We start from the raw sequence: 27,614 nt of genomic DNA, 5'->3' as shown, positions 1-27,614 counted from the left end.
CCACAATATTTGTTAAAAAATCAAGTGTCTGCCAGGCGTAGGACCAAGTGCCACAGTGCTGTGCTGTTGGCTACTCCTGATTTGTCTCGTCCCTATTCGGGTAAAAGTCTTTTGCGATGAAAACACAATTCAATAGGCAGCTACTGTTTATAAAATCCTAAGTAAGTTCAGCATGGTCTATTGATTCTCAATCTGTTTTTAATCTGTTTTGTTAAATTACTTATGGCTTGTTATAAATATTCATATATGCTAATCATTTCCCTGTGTTAATTTAAATCACAGTATTTAAAATGACCTCATCAGCCTGTGTAGGTTCTGTAAAAGTTACATTTGTGTTTAATTAATTGACAACATTGAACCAAATCAGATTTATATTTAAAAAGCATTCTTTTTTTTATTGTTTGCTTCCTTGGCTTGGAAAATAAAGAAAGTGCTGGTAGTCCCACAACTGATCAGAGGATTTACACTGTACAGATTTGCTGTATTTCTTTTTTCTGATAAGTACAGAAAAAACTTGTAAACTACACAGCATTTGAAATAATATGCTGTAAATAACTGGCAACAGTTAATGGGTATTTAATATTCGAAAAACTATGTACATATTAAGTCTCTATCATGGAAAGGCCAAAAGATATCCACTTGAAATTATTAACAAAATATTTTGGTTGACCCCCAATCCTGATCCATGTTTTTCAGCATCTAGATTAGATGCTGATTTCAAATCAGATGTGTTAAAGTACACTCTAATGTCTTCTTAGGTCAGCAAGGAAAAGTTATTCTTCACACTTATTCCTAGCAGCTGGGCTTACTTCCCTAATTCTTAGAATATCTGTGATAACTACAGAGTTCCTGAAAAGATGCCCATGGCTGCTTCTCCCCTGTCATTACCGGTGGAGCGCTCCACAATTCCCAGATGTTATGCCCAGACCTGCGTGCAAACAGCCATGGGGGAGACTGGTAGAAATGAGTGTGGGAATAAAGACAATGAAATTAGAAATAGGCAAGGCAGGTGGTGGCAGAAATGCTGAAAGCAAGATCAGGATCATCAAGCAGGTGTCTGAGAAGGGTCAAGTCACCAAAAGCATCTGCCGACCAATGTTAGAAGGAAGTAAATGAAAGGGAACACCATGTGCTTCCAATTGAACTCAAATCTTTTCACTTGCGGTAGTTCCTTGATGTTGCAGGAGCTATTGTAATAGAAACCAATTGGATTTTCAAGGACAAGAGACTTTGCCACTAAACAAGATGATGTCCCCCTTCCTGATGACAAATAGGAATGGGTGATTGGCTCTGAACACTGCAGACTCGGGGAGTCGCTTTTCTACGATGTTGTTTCCCGCGGCAGCAGTCGCCTCTGTGCCCTCCTCGGTAACCTCTATGTACGACTTGTGCATCAATTTTGATATATACAGACGACCCCCTTCAGCGATACCAGAGAGATCAGCTCTGGACTCATCAAAGATATCTTTCAGCCCTAGGGCTTTTAAGTAGTGTTTGGTTTCATAATTCTTCTCTATCTTGAATTGAGGAAGGAACACCTCAACATACTGAGAGCTCATTTTTCTCGGATTGGTCCAGTCCATTAGATTCCGAAAGGTCAGTTTGTTTTCAATCTGCAGAGATATTTAAAAGGCAACTTAGATCCACTTGGTTAAGAAACAGCTGAAACAACAACAACAAGGATGGTTTTCCATAATTATCCTCTCCCGGATACTTGCATGTAAGAATATGAATGGGTCCTGGAGGTGTCTGGAAATGGAAAATTGTTAAAACAAATAGCTCAAGTGCTCTTTAATAAATCACGTTTGGTTTGCTCTGCTATGACAAGGTGTGGCTTATCTGTATTTCAGGGCACTTCTATTCTCTACCCACATGTGAACATATGTGGCCAAAGAGGAAGAATGGACAGATGAAGGAATTCGGGAGTCAGAGACCATCACAGGGAGAAAGGAGCCTTTAAATCAGTGTTTAAATCAGAAGTCCTTTAAATCAGTGTTTCCTGACCATTTTCCCGTCACGACAGACATGGAAAATGATAATGCTTGACCAGAGTGCAGGAGTAAACCAATGGAACCCCAGGTGACCCTAGGCAAGGAGCTCAGAGCTCTCACCTCAAGGTCTTGGGTGATCAATATCTCCCAGCACAGTCACCCACACTGTGCGGGAGGCTTGGATCCAAGTCGACTCTCCTACTCAACACATGGGACAACTGAAACTCAAGAGAATGTAGGGGAGTGTGCCCAAGTTGCACAGCTAGAAACCTTGGTTACACAGCCAGAGCCCACACCTCTTTCTCCAACACCATTGCTGCCCCCAAGTGATTCACATCTTGAGTTCACCAGCTCCTGAATACTGAGAATTGATCATAAATTATTCCAGACTTATAATGGGAAGATTTTTTATGTACCTTGTTTATAAGTCTTATATATGGACTTTTGTTCTCAAATTCGGGCTCACTGGAATCCTAAAAAGCTCTTCACAGCTATTAAACCTGACTTGCATTTTTATCAAGGAGTTACATTTATATAATCAAATTTAGTCTAATTTAAATTTTCTGTGTGTAAATCATCCAGTTTGTGGTTAATCTGTAATAACTTTTTATGCTGAGTCAGAATTTTTTTCTCATTTAGCCCACTCCAGAGCCAACTTCCTCATCATTATTTAGTTGCGTAGGATTATGTAGGTATGTAGACTTATGCTAATTTGATACTCAAATAGGACACTCTATTAGAGAAGAAGAAAAACTCAGAGCAAGAACAAATCTATCTTTTATCTCCTGCTTATTCTATCTGGGCTACTTTTTCTCTTATTGCGGATTATTTGGAGTTAAAATAGCTGATGTGTGCTAAAATCTGATTGTTATAAAGATTATCAAGTGAATTATTGATTTAATCTGAGTACCAATATTTTATATTGTCATACTTCAGACTGTAGAATGCCAACTTATGACAGATCACTTGCTGTTCATATCAAATGAGACAGTATAACTGAAGTGCAGAGAATAAGGCCTGGCATATTAGGTGCTCACTAAATATTCCTTTTGATTGGAAGTACAGAGAAGGGAGATGAGATCTCGGCTTCCAGGACTGCAGGCTGCAGACTCAGGTGGCCAAATTCACGGGGAGGAGAGGAAGAAGGCCTGGAGGAATGTCAGGATCTGGGATATGGTGATGATGTCTGACTTGCATGGCCGCCTCTGCCCGCCCCTCGCACTGTGCTGCTCTGTTTCTCCTGCTACATCAGTCACAGGGCAGTGCCTACCTTCTGCTTTTCCTAGAGACACAGCAGCACAGAATGAGGCCACGCATTTTAATTCTCAAAGGACTGGACTTCAAAACTCCATCATACCTTTCCTGCTTGAAGATGCTTAATCTACCCAAATTTCAATAATACATGAAAGATTGTTTTCATGGCCAAGGGAAAAGAAGACCTACACTCCTGCCCTTTTCCCTCCATAGTTGATATTTGAGAGGGTTCCAATTTTACAGCTTTTCAACTAAAATGATGCTAAACTGAAGTAAGTCAATTTCAACATCTATAATGATGCCTGGCATGTAGTAGGTACTCCTTAAATATTTCTCAAATAAACGAATAAGTGGGTAAGTCTCTAATATTCCAACAACCTGAAATCTTAAAGTTGAAGGATGAAAACACAATGAACAGCATCTTAAAATCATCCCTGATCGTGGGAGTGACAGTAGTAACTTACTTGGGATATGTCACTCTTGGGCAGCATTATGTACATGCTTATGTCGCCATGATATCTGAGTTCAAGAACCTGCATGGATGGATCCTGAATGACAGACAAATTGAACTTCCGTTCTTGATGCATCATGGCGACTGTTTTTCCAGGACACTGAAAATGAAGTCACAAAAATTGTTTATTAGCCCACCTTATTTCACCTATTGACCAAGTAGAATAAGAAAAGTGCTTTAGTTTTGTGCAGTTGATCCTGTAGGTTTTTCCTGACATGTTGTGAATAGTGGTTGCATTGGTGCACATCTCAGTGGTAAAAGTACAGACTTTAAGTTTAACTACCTGAGTTTAAAACTCCCCAGCTGTGTGACCTTGGGCAAGTTACTTCACCTCTCTATGCCTCCATTTCCTCATCTATATAATGGGGGTAACAATAGTCTCTACTGCATGGGATTCTTCTAAGGATTATATGGAACATTGCCTTGCACTTAGTGTTTTATCTGAAAATGTCTATATAGTAAGTAATGAATAATTATTAAATAGCGTTGCAACTAAAAATGAATGCCATAGATTTTTTCTCTCATGAGAAGTAAAATACAGACTAGTACTATTAAAATTACACAATTTAAGAATGAGGTCTTGTAAAACTAAAAAAATTACTACAGAATATTTGATAAGCCTCAAATTAACTTGGGGGAAACACAGTGGTAGCTCTTTTTTTTTTTTCTTTTTGAGGAAGATTAGCCCTGAGCTAACTACTGCCCATCCTCTTCTTTTTGCTGAGGAAGTCTGGCCCTGAGCTAACATCCGTGCCCATCTTCCTCTACTTTATATGTGGGACCCCTACCACAACATGGTGTGCCAAGCAGTGCCATGTCCACACCTGGGATCCAAACAGGTGAACCCAGGGCCGCTGAGAAGCAGAATGTGGGAACCTAACCGCTGTACCACCGGTCCGGCCGCGGTAGCTCTTATCTTGAGGATACCATTTGTAGATTTGGAAACACCATACAGGTGTCATAAACCATCTTTTTCCTAAAAGGGATTGTAATTCTGCAAACTTGCCATCTTTCCTGTCATGTTTCCCTTTAGGACAGAAAGTTCTGTGGGGGTGGGATGGATACGTAATTATCTGTGTTTGAACCAAATATCCTTCTCCCTCTGTAAAGGTTGTCCTTTTTGACTGAGAAGCCAAACCTCAGAAAGAACGCACATGGAGCAGTGAAGGAAAAAAGGCACCTGCCTAGTGAGACAGATCAGCTGAATTGAGCCTGGTACAAATAAGGGCTGGCATGTCACAGCCACAGTATCTCATTACCACACCAGAGTAAGGGGAGAATCCCACAGCTGGGGCATGCTGGAGAAAAACTGAAACTAGACTTTTTAGCGAAGAGGTAATTTCACCAATCTTGAAAGTGATGGAACCAAAACTGACCACAGTGATATAGATTCCAAAGCCTATTATAAGCCATATATTACATCTGTACTATAAGGAATATAATACAGGCAGGAAAGTTATTTTAAATAGCTATGATATATTAATAGTTATTTAAGGAAAAACTTCTTTAGGAGGAATAAAAACCCCACAAACAGTGCAAGAGATAGATATGCTTCATCTTCGTTGATGGAAATGAATCAGCAGATGCAATCTGCTGGAGGAGGAGTTGAAGGATAGAGTGGGGAGTGAAAACTCACTTCCAAACTCAGTTAACAATGCCAGCCGCAGTCACCAAAATTCTAGTACTGCCTAATATGCTTCCTATTGCCATTATACAGAAAATGTCTCTATAAGACAGAGCTGTGTTTTATTAGGATTTATCATAATGTTATTTTTTCATATACAGTTTTCAGAACATTTTTGTGCCCCTCTCTTTGTTCCCGCAGAGACACCTACCTTATAAACTTGCTCCGTCAGGCTCTCCTTAGGAGCCTGCAGTGACAGACTCACCACAGGGCTGGGGCTGGCTTCACTCGAAGCCACCTCAGCCAGCCTAAAGGTCATCCTCATCCCTGTTCAAGTGTCTTGGCCTTCCTCCCAAAGCATCACCATACCTGCAGATACAGCCTGCCTAGATGGCCTTTTATTTCTCCTCTCATCACTCATTCAGGGATCTTTGATTTCTATCAGCTCCCAGCACTCCTGTGTTTAAAACTTCTGATGTGGGAAAACGCAGAAAGTACCTTTCAATAGTATTTTCCACTTTAAAAGTAAAAGTTTAAAAGTCAAATCTGAATTTCTGTCCCTCAACATTAAAGATTGAGTGACTGAAAGAGATTTTAGAGGTGGATCAAAGGAATCTCTTTATTGTGCTTGTGAAGATAAGGAGGTCTCCAGTGCTTAAGTGAACTTGCCTAAGACAGCACAGCTTCTACGAGGCAAGGCAAGGACCCCGACACAGGATTTCTGACTCCAGGGCCTTCGATGTTTCTACTGTACTAAGACGATTATGTACAAATTGGTAAAACAACAAGAATATATGTTTTATGAAGCTGGATTAAGATGTTTTAAATCAAAAAGAATTAAAGGAAGAAACAGATACAACCAATACTTGGAAATGCACAGTTCTATCAAACATAATTTTTCCTTTGTCAAAAGAAACACATTCCTGCTTTGTCTCAGGAAAAATCACTGCTATCGAATGACACTAACTGTATACCCCACCGTTAGAATCACGAAAAATAAGAGGTACGCTGTTGTCACATTTTCTTATAGGCCCCAAACTGGAAAATCTTAAAATAAACTCATACTTTATTACTTTTCTCAATTTTGAATATATTTTTTAAAATATCAATTTATAGGTTACCTCTCATTGTGTTTTATAACCTGCATTAGCAGGACAACAGAAAGTTAGTTTTATAAGCAATTGATGGTATAGTATTGGTAATGCGGTATTAAAAGTGAGTAAAGAAATGGTGAACCCAGCATTTATCTATATAAATACCACAGTTTCTGCAAAGGAATGCTATTGACAAAAAACTTCCCAAATTAAATAGATTTCCATACCTTGGGAGATTTGAAATGGCAATTTAGGGTTTCACTCTCGGCGAAGGCTGCCTCCCACTTGCCTTTGAAGTACACAGCATTCACCAGCACCATTACAGCAGAGGAACTCAGGCTGCCTTCATGAAAGATGTTCTTGATTTTGCCTTTGAAAAATAAATTGAGAAAACATGATAATTTTTTAACTCATATTAAAAAATTTTTAAAAGACCAATGAGCATATTTTTCTTATCACATGAAATTATAATCATGACAAATAAAAATGGCAAGTAACAGGATATATTGGAGTATATGAGGAAACCATTTTGTGTAAACCTAATTCGACCTGACCTTGTATTTCCAAAAGAGCCTGACCGAGGCTGTTGAGCATACCTTGTATGTCTGCTTTAGAGATTCCCTATGGCAAGAGCAAAGGCCCTTGAGATAAAGGTGCAACTTCTTTCCCCCTCCCAACGTTGGCATCTCCTTAAAGATTAAGCATCTTTCTTTAGGCTGGGAACCGATTGCAGTGCCCAGCCCGAGGCAACACACCTGCCACCCTGCGGCTTTCAGTGAGACAGCAGACCTATCTGTCATTTCCATCAATTGCTGTGCTGACAGAGCAGCCTCGTGACTATTGTAAAAGGGACATTTCAATCATATGTGAAACATCCTCTTTGAGGGTATATAACCACCCTGTATACCCCAACTTCTTTGGAGTGCTCTGTTCCTTTGTGGAAGGACTCTCCCAGGTTATAATCGTCAGATTTAAGCTCAGAATAAACTCACCCAAATTTTCATTTACCGATTGGTTATGGATTATTTTTCGTTGACAGTCATAATTAGTATATTAGTAATAATCTATGAGCAATTACTCTGTCCAACATTTTCTAAACCCTTTATGTGCGATATTTGGCTTACTCCTCACAAAATCCCTGTGAGGTAGGCACTATTATTGTTCCTGTTTCCTGTTGAGGAAGCTGGGGCACAGAGAGGTTAAGTAATTTGTGCAACTTCACACAAGAAAGTTATGGCAACAGGATTCCAACCCAGGAAGACAGTTCCCAGAGCCCCTCCCTGCTGGTAGGCACCAAGCTGCCTTTACTGCACTGACAAAGCCACAGCACTCCAAATGTGATTTAACTCCATTCTGTCTAAAGGGCCGATTACTTCCTTTATTCCACTTTAACAAGATTTTTGGTAGATGCCCTGCACTCTTCTGGATACTTGAATCACAACAATGAAAGACAGTCCATGTCATCACCGGGCTCACAGTCCAGCACAGGGGAGGCGGCAACCAAACACAGTTGAAGCACACTGGTATCAAACCCATGTGCTCAGTGTGCTGTGGGAGCACAGATGGGGGCATCAAACTCTGACTGGGCCACCTGCTTGAGGAGAAGGCAAGATGGGGGCGGGGAGAACTTCCCTAGAGCTGGGACTGTTTATTCAAAGACATGAAAGCCTGGACGAGTAAAGCGTATTCCGGGAAATCCTAACTCCTTCCTATGCGTTAGGGGGAGTAAGGTTGGAAAGGTCGGAGGCAGGGGCCGGATAATGAAGAAACTTGAATGTCTGGTAAGAATTTTGGATTATCCTAAAGGCAATGGAAAATGTTCAGAATTTATTGGAAGACAAGTGAGAGCACAGTCACGATGCATCAAATTTGACTTCCAAAAGGATGGGCTGTGGTAGTGTATGGACATGTGGGTTTGTGGAATGTTGGCAGCATTTTGAAACATTCCCTTAAGTGGGTATTAAGAACATATACTTACCAAAATGAGAGTAATTATACACAGATTTGCAAGAGAAATAAATAACAGAGACAATGGAGAACGGTATTAGTAATCCGATACCCTTAAATACTAAACACAAAAGAGAATTCCACTCAGTTATTAGAAAAGTCGTTGCATAATTTCTCTTGATTTACGAACAGTATATTTGAGACATGTGGTGGCTAAAGGTCAAAGTAACCCCCTACTGATGTAACGATGAATGAATGAACAAAGGAAAAACTGAGACACTGTATTCTTGTTCCCAGGACTAATTGTATGCTGTTGAATGTTTGCATTTATGAATGCAAGTCACATATCTCGTATTTTTGAGACAGAGCCAGACTCAGCAAATACACGTATATTGTTCAGAGCATAAATCAAGGCTAAGTCTTCAGTACAGAATTGACTAGCTTTGGAATCAGTTGAATAATAAAAAGACAATGAGTAGATTCCCTTATTTGTTTAGTACTAATCTAGAACATTCGCTGGAATTGAGTTTCTGATTGTGAAAGAGACTTACCAATAAAGAGATGTATTTTTTCTGGAAGGTACTACCTTTGCCACACATATTATTTTGATAAATGAAGAGAATTTTAAAGTGAAAGATAAACTAGACATCATTTAGATGAAGCAATGATATAAAAATATATTTCAAAGATAGTACGATGTCATAATCTTAATAAAATTCTTTAGTCCAAGGAGGAAGAGTAAAACATTGGGTTTGTCATTAGAATGAAATACTATGGTGTGGTCACTGCAAATAGTGTCCTATAAATCACTCCTGGTCTTTGTTCACTAACCAGGTGTAAGATATTGAGGTCAACTGGGTAAATTACCTCAGTTTGTCACTAATTTATGAAATGGTCATAGTAAAATCTATTTGTCTCACAGGATTGTTCCCCGGTCACATGAGATAATGTAACAGACAAGATTTATGAAAGTTATAAAGCATTCAAATTATTGAGATTACTCAAAACCACATTGTGGACAAATACTAAGGCAATTTTAAATGACAGCAACCACGACTTTGAATTAAGAGGAGCTGTCCCTCATATGTCTCACAAAACACTGCCAGCTTTTAAGTGACAGTTCTCAACTGTCACAATTAACTGACAAACTTTGGAGAAGAATAGGGTATTGCACTCACCATGTGTCTCATTTTCAATCCATTTGTTAATTTTATATCTTGTATCTTCTATATCATTTGTGAAGTCAACTCGTTCCACTTTGGCATTGTATAATCTTTCAGCACGCTCAGTATAGTTCTATAAATATAAATCATATACAATTTCTGTAAGTGATATACAGGTCTTGTATTTACAAATCACCACCAACTAAGCATATAAGAAATATGTTTTTGAACTTGTCTCTTCATTTCCACCACCTTACTCAAGGACTCATTCCTGCTTCAAAGATGATGCAAGATGGTTAGAAATATGGAAATGTGGCTGGAAGGGGAGCTGGAGAACTTGAAGGTGAATTTGCATAGCAACCATGCTGTTGTAATTTAGATTAATTTGAAGTGTATTAGGGGAGACTAACAGAGATTACCGCTAATGCCCACCTCCTTCGCTTTACCACTGCTTTCTCACCATAAATACTTCAATAGCCTCCTAACTAGTCCCCCTTTACTTGTGTCACCCCCTTCCTACTGAAAACCCTTCAAGACTACTTCTTGGACGTAAGATAAAGCCCAAGGCCCTGGACCTGGCCTGCCAGGCTCTGCTGATCTGCTGATCTCATTTCAAGCCATTTTCCCCCTTCATACTCTACTCTCTGGCCATACCCTACTACCTGAAGAGCCTGTGAAGTGCCATGTGTCTTCTCTCTCTGGAGGCCTCTGAGCAGCATTCCTTCTACCTGGAATGTCCCTAGTTCTCAAATTTCATAAAGTGACTCAGGAATCAGAAGAGAAGAAATGGATTGGAAATAGAGAGACTTGTTAGAAGGTCATTATAGTTTACCCTGAGAGACATGAAGAGGTCCTGAATTGAGGTATTGGCAGTTTCCAGGGGCGTGGGGAAGATGAAACTAATTTTAGAGACATATTAAGAAGGTAAAACTAGCTCATTTTTATCCCCTCTCCCTTGCATTTCCTTCCTGAACAATTCAGACTCAAGACGATTAGGAAGGGCACACCTAGGTAGGTATTCATCTCAGTGTAGGGAGGATCACAGTAGTAGAGATGGATAGCAGAGCCCCACCATAGTGAGGAGACCATTCATATCCAGGAGTGATTCAACACAAGGTATTAGTGGCCAAGGAAGATGAAAAGCACATCTCCTTGTCAGGGAGGCTCAGCTCTGGAATTTGGAGCCCAGGCAAAGTCCAGAGGCACCCCTGAGGAGAAATGGCCTCCTGTGGGTGTTAGACTTTAGATGGAATGAGGAGGGCATCTATATGGGGTGTCAAAGCCCAAAAGAATGAGAAGGACATCCTGTGGAGGAGCAGACCATCGTGGGGTGTGGGAGACTTCATGGAGAGAGGAGGTATACTCACGGAGGAGCAGCCTGGTATGGACAGGCAGATCTCTCATGGGATGAGGAAGGTGTTCCCGCATTGGGAGGGGCAACAGCTTCAGTGATGGGAGAGTGGTTATGTAAAGGGGAATTGGTGAAATAAGTAAGTATATAAAGATAATGGCAGCCAGTTTTCTCACTGTTAGAGAAGGGAGTTACAAATGTATAGAGCGAAAACAAAAAGCAAACCCTGTGGTGTCCGACTGGAATTGGAGACATCAGTGTGAACTCATAGTTTTCACTTCATATAATAAAGAGATGAACATTCATATAAATACAGGCATGCATTTTCCTAAAAAGAAACTAGGGCTCCTGGAGAAATGGCTGATTCTAGGGTTGAGGCAGGAAAAGAAGAAGTTGAGATTAGAATATCTCATGGTAGAAAGTGAGAAAGTGTTCCATGAATGAGGGGACGTGTCAAACACAGAAGCCAAAGTGAAAGGGTAATTTAACCATGAAAATAATAACAATGGATTATAATCCCTTGACTAAAATAGTACAGCATGAATTCATATTGACATAAATAAATAAGTAAATAAATAGTTTGATCAAGATTGGGATATTTACACAACTTCAAAGCACTTCCCCACAAAATATCTAATAACAAAGGGAAAGAGTAACCTCACAGCAGGGAAACCTAGCAGACATCACTTTAATCAAGTGATCAAGATGGCATTACCAGAAATGGGATAAATTAAAATCCTGCAAGGATAACACAATGAAAATTAAACAACACCTGTGATGCTTCTACCAAATCTGATGGAGGTGTTAGCTAATGCTATAGAAGACAATTCAAGTCCAATTTTCTTCCTTCTATGCAATCTGTTCTATGAATTTATATAATTTACTCACCTTTAAGAGCCACCCTGTTGCTTTGTCTCTCGAAAATTCTTCCATTACATTTTAAGATCTAATTGCCTATCCAGAAGTAAAATATTCATTCTGTGTATATTACAGCATGTACTTTCATTTCAGTATTAAATTACTTTCTTATACCAAAAGAAATAAAGTTTAAAAGTTGAAAGTGCTTGTCCCAAGTTGGGAATTCTATTTTTGAGGCACACATGACAAAAGATTTGCGGAATTTCAGACCAAGTCCCAGTGTCTTGTCTTGGCCAGGCCAAGAGCAGTGGGTGTGTGGGGCAGTGAGCAGAGCCTCCCCATTCCTTCTGACCAGTCACCCCTGGACACCCAGAGCAGTAGTCTGGGTGAGCAAAGGGGTGTCGCCCAGGATCTCGGGCTGTCCTGGGTGACCCAGACATCTGCCCACCCACCCAAATACAGCAGTTGATGTCCCATTACTGTCTGATTCTGACGACTCCAGGAGGCAGGCTGTGTGCTGGAGAATGGGCAGGGGGACATTTCCACTAAATCCCGTGGCTTCCAGGCCTGACTTTGACCCCTACAACACTGGGCTTTCTCACGCTCCAGGAGCAACAAGACAAATCTAAGGCATCAAAAGACCTAGAGTTCATGACACAGACCTAGTTGAAACTGATGGTGCCAGTAGGGGTTGTTGGGAAATTGAGAAAAGTAGAAGAGATTTCAATAACTGTTGTGAAGAATGAGAGAAATTAGTGTGAACACAAAAGTTCACTGTTGGGCACCACTGAGGAAGTTTAGCTGGGATGGGAGACCGTGATGCTGTAGCGGTAACTGCACACTTTTAGGCTTTCCACAAGTATCATATAGTAGCCCAGACACAATTGCTGAGGGAAGTCATGGACTGATCCAGATTTGGGGCTTTGTTGGGGAAGGAGGGTGTTGGTAAGAGAGTGATTAAGGAATGGATGCATATAGTAGTTTGGTATGGCAATAAAGCTACGAGAGAGCTGATAGTTAAGAGAAAATAGAGAGTTCCAGAGATTGAATAACTCAATGCAGTTGAAGAACAGGTAAAGTGGGGATGAAATAAAAAGAATAAGAACCATGGGATCATGTGGCCACAAAATGGGAAGCTAGAGGTGTAGATTTCAGAAGCACAATAGTTGTGAGTGTTGATTAGTTTCAGGGTGTGGCTTGGGCATCAGTTACTATAACGGTGTAGAGCGAAGGTCAGGAAATTGTAAGGAGGGAAGTTGAGTCATCCACAGGGACAGTAAAGTTGCCCCAAATGGGTAAGAATTGGGGTGTATGGAGTAACGTTTACAGAGGTCTGATCCAAGGCATATTTAGCACGGATTAGAGGAGGAAGGAGAACAAGATTTCGGAGATGGTGGCTTGGTCCTTCTACAATACCATACTTTTTGTAAAGACAATTTATGTATTATTATTATCATCACCAATTCCAGTGGACTTCTCCATATTCGAATGTAAGTGAAAAAAAAGTGTTATAAAACAAAATGTAAAAAGTTTGGAGATTATCTATCTTTGTATTCATCTGAATGATTGAAAGCTGATAATAGTTACATTTTTAATCAAAAGTCCTTTTTAGAATAACTAACTGTACTTGTAAATGTTTGGGAGGAAAAAATGGCAGTATCTCTATTTTTCATATTTTTGATCAGATCTCACCTTTATTGTGCTTCTAGGTACACTGCACTGAGTGCTAGAAAAAGGAACATGGAAATCTACTATAAACAGTAGCAATGATAGATGCATCAACTTCCAGTTTAAAAGAGGTAGCAGTCCCTCAGGGACACAGCAGTATGCGTGGGAGTAGACACACAAAAGGTGGGGCCGAATATACAGGGTGGCCCCTGTAAAGCTTGTGCAAGATTGTTTTGGGAAGATTAAAAAACAAAGTGGCCTAATGCTTCATAACTGGCAGACTGTCAAAGGATTTGGGAGTGGTGTTGGAAAGGGGCAAAGAATTTGAGTGGGTGACAGACAGAGGAAACAATAATGGTTGGGTGGAACACAGAGAGCTGGCAAAGACGCAAGTGGAGATCAGCCCAGAGATGTCACAGAGGCGGTGGAGTTTTGTAGCTACCTGAGAAGTGGAGAGTTAAACGGGAGAGCAAACATGCCCAGAGACTCATGGCCTCTGTGTCTGCTTGAATAGTACTAACCAGCTTCTGCTTGTCACAGCAATGATGGGTCCAAAGCATGGGATGAGCATAGTAGCACATAGAGGGCATTCTGGGTCTCAATGGTCTTAGGGGGAGCAGGATGCTACAATGAATGAATTGATAATATAAATACCATATAGTAATACTAAAAATTAGTCTGATGACCTCAAGTGAACCCATTCCCCACCTCTGTGTTGAGTCTAAGTTGCTCCTCTGCCAATGGCTGACTTTATCTGGCAGTGTCTCCTACCAGGAACTCTTTTATAAGTGATCTTACTGAAAAGATAAGTAAGTAGCTCCTGGAAGGAGAGATGAAATGGCATGGCTGCGTAAAAAGGGAGTGAAGAGAGAGAACTCAGCAGTGAGAATGCAAACTATCTCAGTAGACACAAAGCTCAGAGGAGAAATGGGTAGACTTTCTCCTCTGCCACCCATGGACAACCCTAAATGGGCTGTCTGCTCCCCCACCCCAGTGTCGATCACAGCTAGGGGACAGGTTCTCTTTTGTTGTGGAGCCTGTCCGTCTGGTGGCCTTGAATACTTGGGATGACTCGGGTGAAGCGAAGTTGTTTTTTGGAAACAGAGTGATGATATTTAGAAGACAATAGGAAACATGATTGGTAGCGACAAGAAAAAAAAATCACTTTTGTGTGGCTCGGCAGAAAGGTACAAGCCTTTATTCAGATGGTGGATTGAATAAGACTAGGGTCCAGAGTGAAAATAACCTTCTAACATGGGAGGCTGCACTTACTTGATGAATGTCAAACACTTTTTCCGCAAAAAGACCATTGGCAATGCTGAGCTCATAGTCCTTGTGAGATGTGTTTATATCGGAGAGAACTCTTTTCAGTTGAGATTGGAGTCCTGGCTGTTATCAAAAGGAATTATAAAAATTTATTCTTGGATTCCAGAGATATGCGTACTCTTATTTACATGTGAAATAAAACTTTTATATCATACCATAATAAAAGAGTTGAAAAATAATGATGCTTACAAAAGTAGCAATGTCACATATGTCTACAATTTCTCCCCATTTCTCATAATAATGTCTGAGATCAAAGATAATTAAAGGATTTACTAAAATAAACCATTAAGCTGAGAATAAAATTATTAACAGAAGATAATTAATTTGTGTGCCTAATATGTGCACTAAACAATTCCTTTTACCAATACGAGTTGGCTATAAATACCAAAGGACAAAAGTAAAACATTTAGTTCTGTTTTATCTTGCCAAAATCTGGCCAACACACAAGTAATGTGTTGGTGTATTAATAATTAACAAGTAAACTATCAAAAATTGTATTTGAAATATCCACAATGTGGACATCTGAATGAGACATGTTCCTTTGCTTTGAAAGGATAGAGAGCATAATGAAATATATCAGCAAGACAATAATTTTTTTAAAATTTAGGAGCTGGCCCAGTGGCCTAGTGGTTAAGTTCTCGCGCTCTGCTTTGGCGGCCTGGGGTTTGCAAGTTCAGATCCTGGGCCCAGACCTACTAGAGTTCATCAAGCCACACTGTGGCAGCATCCCACGTAAAATAGAGGAAGATTGGCACAGATGTGAGCTCAGCGACAAACTTCCTCAAGCAGAAAGAGGAAGAATGGCAACAGATGTTGGCTCAGGGTCAATCTTCCTCAAAATAAATAAAATTTAGTCTCACATTCCCTTTTTCTAAAAGAACAGATTGTCTTTACCTGAGTAATAGAAGAGTCTCCATGTCCTGAGATGGTGTTAAAGTGCAGCATCTGACAACAGGGAGCAAGGAAAGCAGTTAGGTCCTGCTGAGCAAGTAGGGACCTGGTGAAATTCAACAAGAAGTCAAGCCTTCACCACTAGTAGTTGTGTTGTGTATTTGTTAGCATGCGGGGCAGTAATGAAATGTGCAGCTGCCCCATGGCCTTGCTTAGGATCTGGATTGTTCATTGGGGACAGTGTCATAAACTGGGAGAGTTAATAAATCAATGGCTACAAAATGAAACGCATTTAATTATTTTGGTTTGCTCATTCTGAGGGAGTCATTTAATAATTACTCGCTGATTAAATCTAGACAAGCATCAAAAAGAGTCAAATATGATCCAGCTATTCCACTGCTGGGTATTTATCCAAAGAACTTGAAAACACAAATGCATAAAGATGCATGCAGCCCAATGTTCATTGTAGCATTATTCACAATAGCCAAGACTTGGAAGCAACCTAGATGCCCATCAAGGGACGAATGGATAAAGACGTGGTATATACACATAATGGAATACTGCTCAGTCATAAGAAATGATGAAATCCGGCCATTTGTGACAACATGGATGGAATTTGAGGGTATTATGCTAAGTGAAATAAGTCAGAGGGAGAAAGTCAAATATCATATGATCTCACTCATAAGTAGAAGATAGAAACAACGACAAAAAAACACATAGAAACAGAGATTGGATTGGTGGTTACCATAGGGAAGGGGGGAGGGCAAAAGGGGTGATTAGGCTCACATGTGTGGCGATGGACTGTAATGAGTTTCCGCGTGGTGAACATGATGTAATCTACACAGAATTCTAAATATATTACCCTGTACATCTGAAAGCTATATAATGTTATAATCCAATGTTACTGCAATAAAAAATTAAAATAAAATAAAATATATTGCAATACATGCTATTAAAAAAATGTCAAATAAAAAATGAGAACTTGTGGGGCTGGCCTGGTGGTGTAGTGGTTAAGGTCAAGTACTCCACTTCAGCAGCCTGGAGTTTGCAGGTTTGGATCCTAGGCACAGACATGGCACTGCTGATCAAGCCACACTGTGGTGGCATCCCACACAAAATAGAGGAAGACTGGCACAGATGTTAGCTCAGCAACAATCTTCCTCACAAAAAAAAAAAAAGTGACAACTTGGGTTAATGAGGTGGGAGGCAAGATTAGGGCTAACTACGTAGGCAACAAGACATAAAAGGGAGAAGTAGTTATTGAATATCTAGGAAATTCCAAATATGAAGCTAAATTTGGACTTGAGAGATATAATTTATGATCCTGCAATTATTTGATTAAGTAGTTTTAGCTTTTTCCTTTTCCAGTGTGGCTTTCATAATCCCAATATTCTAATGATTGCTACTACACCCAAGTCTTGATTTTCTTTGGCACTCCATCTGAAGTTCTCTAGACCCTTATGTCTATGGAATCTGAGCTCCTCTACTAGGAAGTGATACAGTGAACTATGCATATGAGAATCACTTCTGCAACTGTGCTGCCTCCTGGGTGTGGATGGACAAGACACAGACACAGCCAAGGAGTCATTTAACTTATATTCCCCCAGCTAATTGTATGAAAGATCTAAATAACTGCTAAGCAATGGTGGATTTGTTCTACAGTCTCAGTTTGTGACTCGTAGAATCTTACTGGTTGGATTTTCAGTAGAAAGATGTAGGTTTTCTTTATGGGACCTTATGTGCGATATTTGAACCACATCCCTAGTGGGGAGTATAGGTAGGGAGAAGGTGTGAAGGACCATTCTGACACTGGGTAAAGAAATTATGTATGGGGATTTAATTAAACAGGTCAGCGTTGCTGTCAGTGCCTCTGTGGGGGCTTTCAACGTCAAGGCTTCAGATGTCTAATTAATAGCACCATCTTATTGGCTAGGGGAAAGTGGAACAGCTCAGAAAGAGATATGAAAACTTATAAAGGCATTATTAGTGTTAGTATTAGTCTTAATAAGTCGCAGAGAATTGGAAGCTACCCCAATTTCCACATCCTCTTAATCTGCAATAATAATTATTATGAGTCAGAGTGAGAGAGAAGGCAAAGTCAACAGGCAAATTTGATATACAAATTAGCAGTCATTTTAAAATTCCCAAGTGGGGTCTTTGCAGGCAACAAGGCACCACCAGCCCAGGTGTCATTGCCCACCCGCTAGTTCTATGCTGTTGTGGAGCATGAAGAACGTGAGCCCTCTTTCTCATTTTGCCTTGGCCAAACACGAAGATTGTCAATGCCTTAAAGAATATTGTAGTTATCTCTTCCCAACTGATAGAGTTGGGGGGTAGAATATGCCAAGGTCCTTAAACATTTCTGCCTCACAGTTTTGTGGTCAATTCACTGGGACTATGACTCCTCTGTTGGTGAACAACGGAGTTGGTAACATCACTAAGAGAGGAAGATCAACAAGAACCTCCCATTTCCATGGAATTATTTATTTTATTTTGTTATTATAAAGGGAGGAAATAAAAGCATGAGTCTTTATAACTTGGACTATGTCATTATAGTTTTTTCATTTTTGCTGCTTTGCAACAATTATAATAGAAAATAGATGAAGTTTACCTCTCTGCCCCCAAAATGAAAAAGGAAAAGTTGCAAATGGAAGTCATCACCATCAATCACCTCAGTAGGAGATGAAAAGGGAGAAAAGCACTGGCTAGCTTGTGTCCACAGACCTTGAACTTGGGTATTCCCTTTGTATTTTTCCTTCCTAAGATGAGGGGTGAGGGGTGGGAGGGTCCCATTGTATGATCTTTGAAACAGTTCAAGGAGAAAAATTTGACCAAGAGAAGGCTGAGATGACGTTGGAAGTCATATTGATCATTATGTAACATTATCTTGAGTAAAATATAAATGGCTGTGTGGAAAAGCCTTTTGAATAATGTCTGCTCTTCAGAGTTTTAAACCTTTAATCACTACCTCATCAAAAGAACCTAGTAATTAATGTGAAGCCTCACAAGAAAAACGGAATCTTCCCTACTTATTGGCTGAAATTCCTCCTAGTCAGACTAACTTTTTAAATTTCTTGTAGTTTTCTTTTTTAAAAAAAAAGTCCTAAAGGGGCCAGACCAGGGCCTTAGTGGTTAAGTTCAGCATGCTCTGCTTCAGCAGCCCCAGGTTCAGGGTTTCAGATCCTTGGCATAGACCTACACCACTCATCAAGCCATGCTGTGGCAGCAACCCACGTACAAAATAGGCACGGACGTTAGCTCAGGGCCACTCTTCCTCAAGCAAAAAGAGGAAGATTGGCCACAGGTGTTAGCTCAGGGCCAATCTTCCTCCTCAAAATGTCTTAATTGTATAGGTTGGTATTTATGAATATATGGATGTACCAGAAATACAAAATATCATGGCAAAGTGTCAAGACTCAAAAATGCTCATGTCTTTTCTGAGCTAGCTCATGTGAAACCCAAGCTACGGTATTATACAAATTATATAAATCTCCAGAAGTCATTCTTCCTAACTTTTTGAAGAAAGCTTTAATAAGTATAAATATTTAACATCATTCTTTGATCATTTGTAATTTTACTTCATTCTGATATTAATTTGGTTGTCTTTTCTGACATTCCTAATTGTCTTTTAGTAAACTAGACTGGTAAAATATTGAGATGATGCATACATGTTTTTATATTTTAAAAAATTCTAAGAAATTATGCATTCGACAATAAAACTACCAGGAATAGAGATGAATAATGATACTAGCAAATATTCAAATGTGGTAAATATTAAATAAAATCTCAAAGGGCATATTTATCACAGTTCAAAATGCTAGCTGTTCTATGTTTTCATATTCCCTGATGCCCCTATGTAGAAAAATCAGAATTTATTTTCCTTTTTCATAACTGATGACATACTCAGAAGATGACAAAAAAGGAAAATCATTGGTGTATACAATGTAAGAAATTTCAGGATAATTGCATAGAGGGTGAACAAAGAGACTATGAGTCATCTGCATCCCAATGGGCGTCTACCCATGTGTTCATGCCAAATTACAAACTATTACTTCTCATAGAAGTGGTAGAATAAGTAGCGTATTATAATAATTATTTTTTCAAATGTTTTTGGTAAAGCTCAATTGTGTTCTGGAAAATTCAATTTTGTGTAAGTTTAAAATACTATCATAATATAAACACGTGATTTTCGAAAAAATTTATGACATTCTATTTCAATGGAAATGTTATGTAAGAGAAGAGAAGATCAGGCAGCTCAAAAAAAGGGAAATAAATTTTTAAGACTTTTATATTAAAACAAGATAAGAAAGCACAGTAATACTAGAGCTAAATAAAAAAATATAAACTTGAACACATGACCTTGTAAATGAATATACTTTTCCGGCTCTTTCACTCACACGGCAAGCAGCTTCCATGCCACTTTAAATCCAGTGAAACTTGCACATGCGGATTCTGGACTTTAATACTGTTATCGAGAAATGGAACCAGGGCTTTGTAAAAGTAGCTGACCCTTCTTTGAGCCAAAAAACATCACGACAGATCCAAAACATCTTGTCAAAAAGTGAAGATGTTTTAGAGTCATCTGGAAGGATTGCTTAAAAAGGACAAATTTAAAGGGACTTCTATGGCCCAACTGTGACCATTTGAAAATCAAAAAGAAAAAAGACAATTGGTCCATGGTAATGCTTCAAAGAGTCATATGGACGGACACCATGAATTACAACTAAATTGATTGAGAGTGGATTTATCTAAAATATACATGACCCATGGTGTCAGGGGTCAGGTGTTGTAAAGAGAAACTATCCATGGTAGGGTGGGGCTAAAATTAATTTCCAAGAAGGCATTTTGCAGAGGACTAAAAATTTGTAGAAATAAATTATAATGAAAGTTTTTGTGTCTAATAGTTGCTATTTTTTCCTCTTGCATGTTTCCTGTAGGAGGTTATAATAGCAAGAATTATAAAATGTCTTTGGCAGGGCAATGACTATAAAAGAGCAAACTCCACAGGATAGCATCTCTTTGTGTTCACTGTGACTCATCTTCCGTGAGCTGTTGACCCTGGTCCCTGAAGGGATCCAGGCAAGGAAACCTCAGGAGCTGCACCAGGCAGTCGCCCGGAAAATGCCCCTGACCTGAAATAGCATAATAATAAATAGCTGTGTCTTCGGTTGTGTGAAACTCGAGTTGTCATCACAGGTGTAAAGCCTACCCATCATTGCCTAACATATTGAACGGGAACAATTGTAAAGCTATTTTTTTTCATTGAATACCATCAAATCACCCCCCTCGGTTTATAAGTAAGGACACTGAGGACCAAGAGATGAACCAATTTTCCCAAGGTCAGAATTTGAGTCTAATCCTCCAGCTCCCAAACCAGTGTTCTGTTTCCATGACACTGAGTTGTCTCACTTGGTTCTAAAACTTTATGTATTTTTATTAATAAATGGAAACATTTTTATTAGTTGCTAGATTTTTTCAAAGGCTTTATGTTTATTTATCAAAATATTGACTTTAGAATAAGTGAAGCTTTACAATAATCTTCGTTGGGCTGCATTTTAGTTTTGGGCTTTAGGTGAAATGTCTCTCAACTGGGGGATGGTTCTGCCTCTTGGAGGGTATTTGGCAGTGCCTGGCGACAGTTTTGACTGTCACCACTGGGGAGAGGGTCGCTAATGGTATCCCGTGAGTAGAGACCAGGGATGCCGCTAACCCTCCTACAATGCACGGACAAGTCCCTCACAAGAAAGAATTGTCTGGCCCAAAATGTCAGTAGGGCCGACGTTGAGAAATCCTGCTTTAGAATAAGATTACCCTGAGTTTGAATCGCAGCTCTGCCATTTACTGGCACAGAGGTGGCATGACAACCCCTCCATAAAATCAGGCTAATAATATCTACTCCAGTGTTACTGTGAGCAACAAATAAGATAACATTTGTAGAGCTTATCCCAGAGCCTGACACTGAAGAAGTTCTCAGCTATTCTCACCATCTCATTAGAGCGAGGTATTCAATGGGCTGGGGCTGTGAACCACTCCAGCTCCTTGAAAAATGGCATTAGACTCTGTGGTGGTTCCCAGTCACAAATATTCACTGAGCTACCCAGAGAGAGAAATGAATTATTCTAGTTTAAATCATCTGCACAAATAATTGTCAACAAGTATTTAGGTGTGAAAGGTGATAACAGGGACAAGCTCCTTCCAGCACTCACTTATGAACTAAAATAACGGGAGGAATCAGTAGGCAGAAAGAGATGACATCAAGGCCTTCACATGTAGTCAGGACCTGGTATCTCTCCTGCTACTGAATTTTGATGACAAATTCCTGACAGAAGGGAGGGCAACCGTGACCATTTCACTTCCTTGTACAGCCTGGCTCAGTGCGGTGTACAAGAGTAAGTTAATAAGCACTTTCTAAAGGTGGTTAAGGTGGTGGTGGTGACAACTAAGGTAGGCTGTGATTTTCTGGATTGTCCTATTATGTCATTTGTGCCCAGGTGACCAGTGCTTAAACTAGGACTTCACTGGTGTCTGCTTCTCCTCTTCTTTCTCAGCCGTATCTATTCAGGCAGTGGTTCTCAAACTTGGCAGTGCACCTGGAGAGTTGATTAAAGCAGATTGCTGGGCCCCATCCCATGGTTTCTGATTCAGCAGGTCTGGGGTGGGGCCCAAGCATTTGCATTTCTAACAAGTTCAGCAGGTGACACTGATGCTGCTAGTCTGGGAAACACACTCCGAGAAGCACTGTACCAAGGAAAAGAACCAAAGCTGCAATTCTGGGAACATTACTACTGTCTGCCAGCTGTGTGTCCCCTTCACATCTGGAGAGGAGTTCACTGAGATGTCTCCAATTGCATGGGACCACTGCAGTAAAATATTCTCTTAGGAAAACAATTTGCCCTAATGGTTAATTGCAGAAGCCGTGGGTGGTGGTACAACCGCGACTGACCTTATCCATCTGAGAAGCACAGTCGCCTCGTGCACCCAGACGGACCAGGGCCAGGGCAGCGAAGAGGCTCAGAGAGGAGAAGAACACATTCCCATTTCCTTGATTGTTATCCATCTCTCTGAACAGGTTGAAGCAAAATTCTGCATTCGCTGCAGCAAGGGAGGCCATCGTGAAGTGGAGTGCAGCCTGGAGAACAACGAGAAAATGAACTGAGTTCTGAGTACATTTTCTGTGACTGTTGTGGTTTTTATATTCACCTATATTTTAAATTTGAAGCTTCATTTCTTCAACCTCGGATGTAACCATTAAATAGCTTAGAACTAAAAGAAAAATTTCCTTTGGTCCAGTATTCTTGTTACCAACAATCAAACAGTCTCTCTGGCAACAATACTAGGATACACTCATTTTTTTTTTTACCTTGAAATTCTTTGGTGCAGTCTTTCAGAGTTTCTGCCTATGCTCTCATATTCATATCCAGTGCATTTTCCTGCTTCTCCTTAATGTGACATTTCTGTCTTCAGTGGCCTTTGATAGTTCTGTTTTCAAATCTTAAGCAGACAAATTCGTGGGGCCTACTATTTCTCAAATCACACCAGATTTTTAAGCTGAAATAGCACAAAAGTGCTGTTTAAAGTAAAATATATATTACCACATTAGGCAGTTTATTCAAGAGGTTCTAGCCCTTGCTATCTAAATTATATGTAATTTAACAAAAACACTAAAATTTGAAGATTTAACACATTTTCTTACCCTTTATCTCCGTTACGGCCTCTCTACACATTCTTAGAGTAATGATATATGCTAACTTTTTTCAGCCTGTCCTAATTTCAAATCTGATGCATCCTTTGTCCTATAAGTGTATTTATTCTTTCCAGGCCATTTTCTGATTTTCTTGGATTGGAAAATGGGATTACCATATTACGTATCATGAACACATACAAGACTCTCCAACACGGAGATCTCTCTCTTACTAGCAAACCTAGGATATAATAGCAAATTTAGAATCCAGGATGCAAGTGAGATTATCTTCAAATTCTGGACAATGTTGTTTCTGAAATATAGAGGGCGGACACCACCACAGAAGTCTTCAGGAGTCTGCTTTGGTATTTCTCTACAGACTCTCTCCACAATACTCAAACTGATCCCAACACCACAGTTGGAGTTGTCCCAGACTAAGTGAATTAATATGGATACTCCAACTTACTCCCATTGAATATTCAGTGGTATCACACCTGATAGTGTGGCAGCTTCCAAGAGTCATGGACACTTCAGGGGCTCAGTCCTAATCCCAGGCCTGTTGCTAATAGTTTTGTGACCTGGGTCAACTCTTTAACTTCTCGGTGCTTCTACATTTCATCTTACTCGGTGAGATGATCAGTTTAGAGGACAGACAGGTATGAAATCTTTCCACTTGTACCCTTGTAAGAGGACCACACCATAATGTCCAGGCATTTGGGATGGGAGATCAGGGCACAGTGCAAAAAAGGAAGAAGTTCAGGAGGAGGGAAATATGTGTGATTTGAAAAAAGAAAATTCTAAAATTGCTGTTGTGTTGACTTTGTGGAAGTCACAAAAGTTTAATGCCTTTTCAAAATTGCAAATGACATTAAAATACATTTTCAGTTTTATTTTATCAAATGAGAGCTTGAGTTTAAAGAAAAATTGAAAAACAACTTTAGTATAATGCATGATCCATTGTAGAGGGTCAATGAATTGAAGCTTCTACGTTCCTTATTCTCTACAAAATGGTAATAATCTGTTCTGCGCTAAAAGGCAACAAATTGGCATTTCCAGAGTATTCCTGAGGAATCCATATTCTGCACTTTGGAATTCAAGCCCTGAGAACATCACTGAGGCTTGAGGCCATAAACGATGCTATTTTTCAAGGTCAAATTCAGCTACTTTCAATTCACTATAGGTCCTTCTCCTCAGTTATGTCCCTGGGAATATAGGGTAAGAAAATTGTTCACACTCCACACACCTTTACTCCAAGAAAGAACGTCTATGTTCTTTTAATAGTTATCCAGAAAAATTCAAATTGATTCAATATAAAATCCATGTAATCCAAGAGAAGAGCAGTTGCAGCTGTGATGGGAGCAATAGGATACACCCCTCCCAGAAAAGGAGGAGGCGGAGGACAAGAGACGGGAGTTGGTAGATGCAGGACAGCATTACCCAGTGAGTGATACTGGCAGTGCCTAGGGTCCCCAAACTTTTCAGGAGCTCAAAATCATATTTTACATCTGAAAAATAAGTATCGCTTCTAAAATATGAAAAAAATGATAAGATTGAAATTAATGAGTATACAAGTAAATATACTAAATTGAAGCATAAGTTGATTTTTATATTAAATTTAGTGGCATAAGAAGTTCCTTAACTTTAGGGAGAAATTGAGTACTAGATTCTCTTTCTTCAAACAATTTCCAAGACTTCATGTGATTGCTGAAAATCATAGTCAGTGAAATTAATCACTCTTAGGAAAGTAACTTTAAAAGCAAAATCTTAATAATCCTTTCCAAATATTTACAGCAGAAGTTATATTAAAGGGAAGATTGTGTGTATATTTCAATATATTCAATAGAGCATGGGCTAGAACCTTTAAACTAAGACCTGAAACACTTAAAAATGACCCTGTTTGGGGACCTGCGTGTGGTCCAATGGGGTTGGGAAGGTACTTGCTAGTATCATATCCCAAAGTACAAAAACACACTTTGATAGATTTTTCTTGGGTCAAGCCCCAATTCTTCTTGTTGCTTTACAAATTTATGTCTTATAATTTTACCTCCTGGGGGAAAAAAAACCTTTCATGTTTTTAAAAATCATTCCTTAAATCACTTTCTAAGCAATAATCACAAATTTTCATTTTCTAATCTTTTAATCATCCTGGTGACTTTTCACAAAACTACCATCGTATATTGAAGAGAAGAGAAGCTACACTGAGATTCCTTCACTCAGACAACTGACTACATATTTTTATGGCTTAGGCAAATTTTATGGCAAAGAAACCACACTGCACAAATAATCATTACAGAGAAACATGAGCCAAGGCCTTCCTAGATCATTATAAATTCCCAAGCAATGATTTTTAAAATGATAAATGGCACTACATAATATATCCTCAAATGTTCTTCTACAGGCATGTTCAGGCACTTTGAAAATAAATATCAAAAAGTATGTTCCACCTCACATAATTGTTTTTATTATCTTTCCCTATGCAGGTGCACTGTAGGTTCTAGACATGAAAGCAAAATTATTTTCTCCTCTGATATAAAGTCTGAATTCCACTGGCAAATAGATAACTTATTTAAGGCTGAATTTTGTTTTACTTGTTTTACACCCCAAGATTCCATCAGGTGACTGACAGATGAATAAAAATTAGCATTAGTTCCAAAATTATGATTTTCCTTTCTCCTGTAATTACTTTTCAGCAAGTTTAAAAAAATAAAAATAAACAAGGACCAAGAAAAATAAACTAAATTCAAACAAGCCAACCATAAGTACCCCATGATTTGGGTCCCAGTTAAATAACTAAAGGAAATTGAAAATGAAAATAAATTACGTTAAGCTACAGAATAAGATGTCACTACCATACTACCCACTAGGCCGTCGTCTGGACACAACAATGAAAGGAAATTCTTTTCAAATCATGAAAGAACTTGACTTTAGCTTAATTTTTCACTTCACTAAAAATATACCATATTCTTAGATTGCTTACATAAATATTTTAGCTTAATATACAGATATGTAATTAGTTTACAGTTTTCAAGTTAACGCAAATTAGCAAAAACTCATGAAGGTTTTTAAATCCCAAACATCAGACTTGACAATCTAAAAGTCCTTGGGATCCTAAAGCTTATTTGCTTATATACAGTATATTTCAATCCAAGAAATTTTTTCCCCTTCCTTCTTATTGTCAACATATTATTTGTGTCAAAACAAAAGAACATATATATTCTCACTAAAAGTTTTTTAAGTTTAATAAAAAGCAAGAAAAATAATTTTTAAATAAAGCATAAAAAAGGAAAAAAATTCAATAAAACCTGAAATTATAATGTAATATTTCATAAAGCTAAACTTACACCTAATTGATAAATTATGTGCCTTAAATGTTTGATCAGAATATTATCTAATCTTAGGATAATTTTGTCTGTACAAGGAAAAGTAATCATATTTCATGGCACATTATTGGGGGAAAAAACCTGTATTTACCAAACTTAAATACACATATTGGGGAAGAATGAATAACTACTATTGAGCATGCTTAATTTTTATTCTTATCATGAATGTCAAATGTAATGCTATAGGTCAATTACTCCTCTACAGAAGTACTTTCAAATCTTTCCATTTCTTTTAATCAGACAAGGACCTCGCTGTGTGATTAAAAGAGTTCAATTCTAATCTCAAAAATCAGTATATTCCAACTCGCAATGCCTTAGATAAGAACACTAGAAATATAAAATCGTACATAATTCCCCAAAGGCTGTTTATCTATTCCAAGATGGAATAGGAAGTGTCCCACTTGTCTCTGATCCCTGGCACACTGGTGCATGCCGTTCTCCCCATGACACCACATACAGTCAGCCGTAGCCAAGCTGTAAAGTAGAGAAGCTGCGAACAGGACCACGCGACAATTTTGGTGTTGTTTGATGAGTTCAGACTCTCAGCTACAGAGAAGCAGCCATTGCTCTAGCTCTCTCCTTCTCTCCCTCTCTCACGCAGTGTCTGGCTAGATGTTAAGTTGTGGGCTTCAGAGATATTTACCTTACTCTCTTCATAGAGGAAGTTAGCAGCTGGTTGGGTGAGTCTGAAAGATTTCCTTGCGTTACTCTGACATTTAAAGCCTCTGACTCAGACACTCCCTACTTCCTTTTATGATGACCATGGAAGTTTTAAATAATGTCATCAAAATGCAATTACTTTCAGGCTCTTTATAGAACAAATTAAAAGAAATGTGTGGAGTATGAGCTACAGATCCTATACAAAGTAGTCAATA

General features: G+C 39.0%; 1 protein-coding gene across 2 annotated transcripts in view; it reads right to left on the bottom strand.

Annotated features, from left to right (window-relative positions):
• Window positions 1-368: 368 nt before the first annotated feature.
• Window positions 369-27,614, bottom strand: part of SERPINB7 (serpin family B member 7) — a 56,641-nt gene continuing 29,395 nt past the window's right edge. The window contains exons 1-8 of one of the 2 annotated variants that reach the window (XM_001491729.4): window positions 27,383-27,488; window positions 22,622-22,807; window positions 15,682-15,732; window positions 14,734-14,850; window positions 9,600-9,717; window positions 6,702-6,844; window positions 3,710-3,856; window positions 369-1,613 (exon numbers count right to left, since the gene is read on the bottom strand). In XM_001491729.4, the coding sequence (XP_001491779.1) occupies window positions 1,215-1,613; window positions 3,710-3,856; window positions 6,702-6,844; window positions 9,600-9,717; window positions 14,734-14,850; window positions 15,682-15,732; window positions 22,622-22,789 (1,143 nt within the window). In that variant the 5' untranslated portion in view covers window positions 22,790-22,807; window positions 27,383-27,488 and the 3' untranslated portion in view covers window positions 369-1,214. Of the gene's footprint in view, window positions 1,614-3,709; window positions 3,857-6,701; window positions 6,845-9,599; window positions 9,718-14,733; window positions 14,851-15,681; window positions 15,733-22,621; window positions 22,808-27,382; window positions 27,489-27,614 lie in introns of those variants that run through there. The other variant, XM_014727880.2, reaches the window with a different exon arrangement.

This window comes from Equus caballus, chromosome 8 (genome assembly GCF_041296265.1).
Source record: "Equus caballus isolate H_3958 breed thoroughbred chromosome 8, TB-T2T, whole genome shotgun sequence".
Lineage (NCBI taxonomy): Eukaryota > Metazoa > Chordata > Mammalia > Perissodactyla > Equidae > Equus > Equus caballus.
This window is presented reverse-complemented; position numbering and strand designations above follow the sequence as displayed.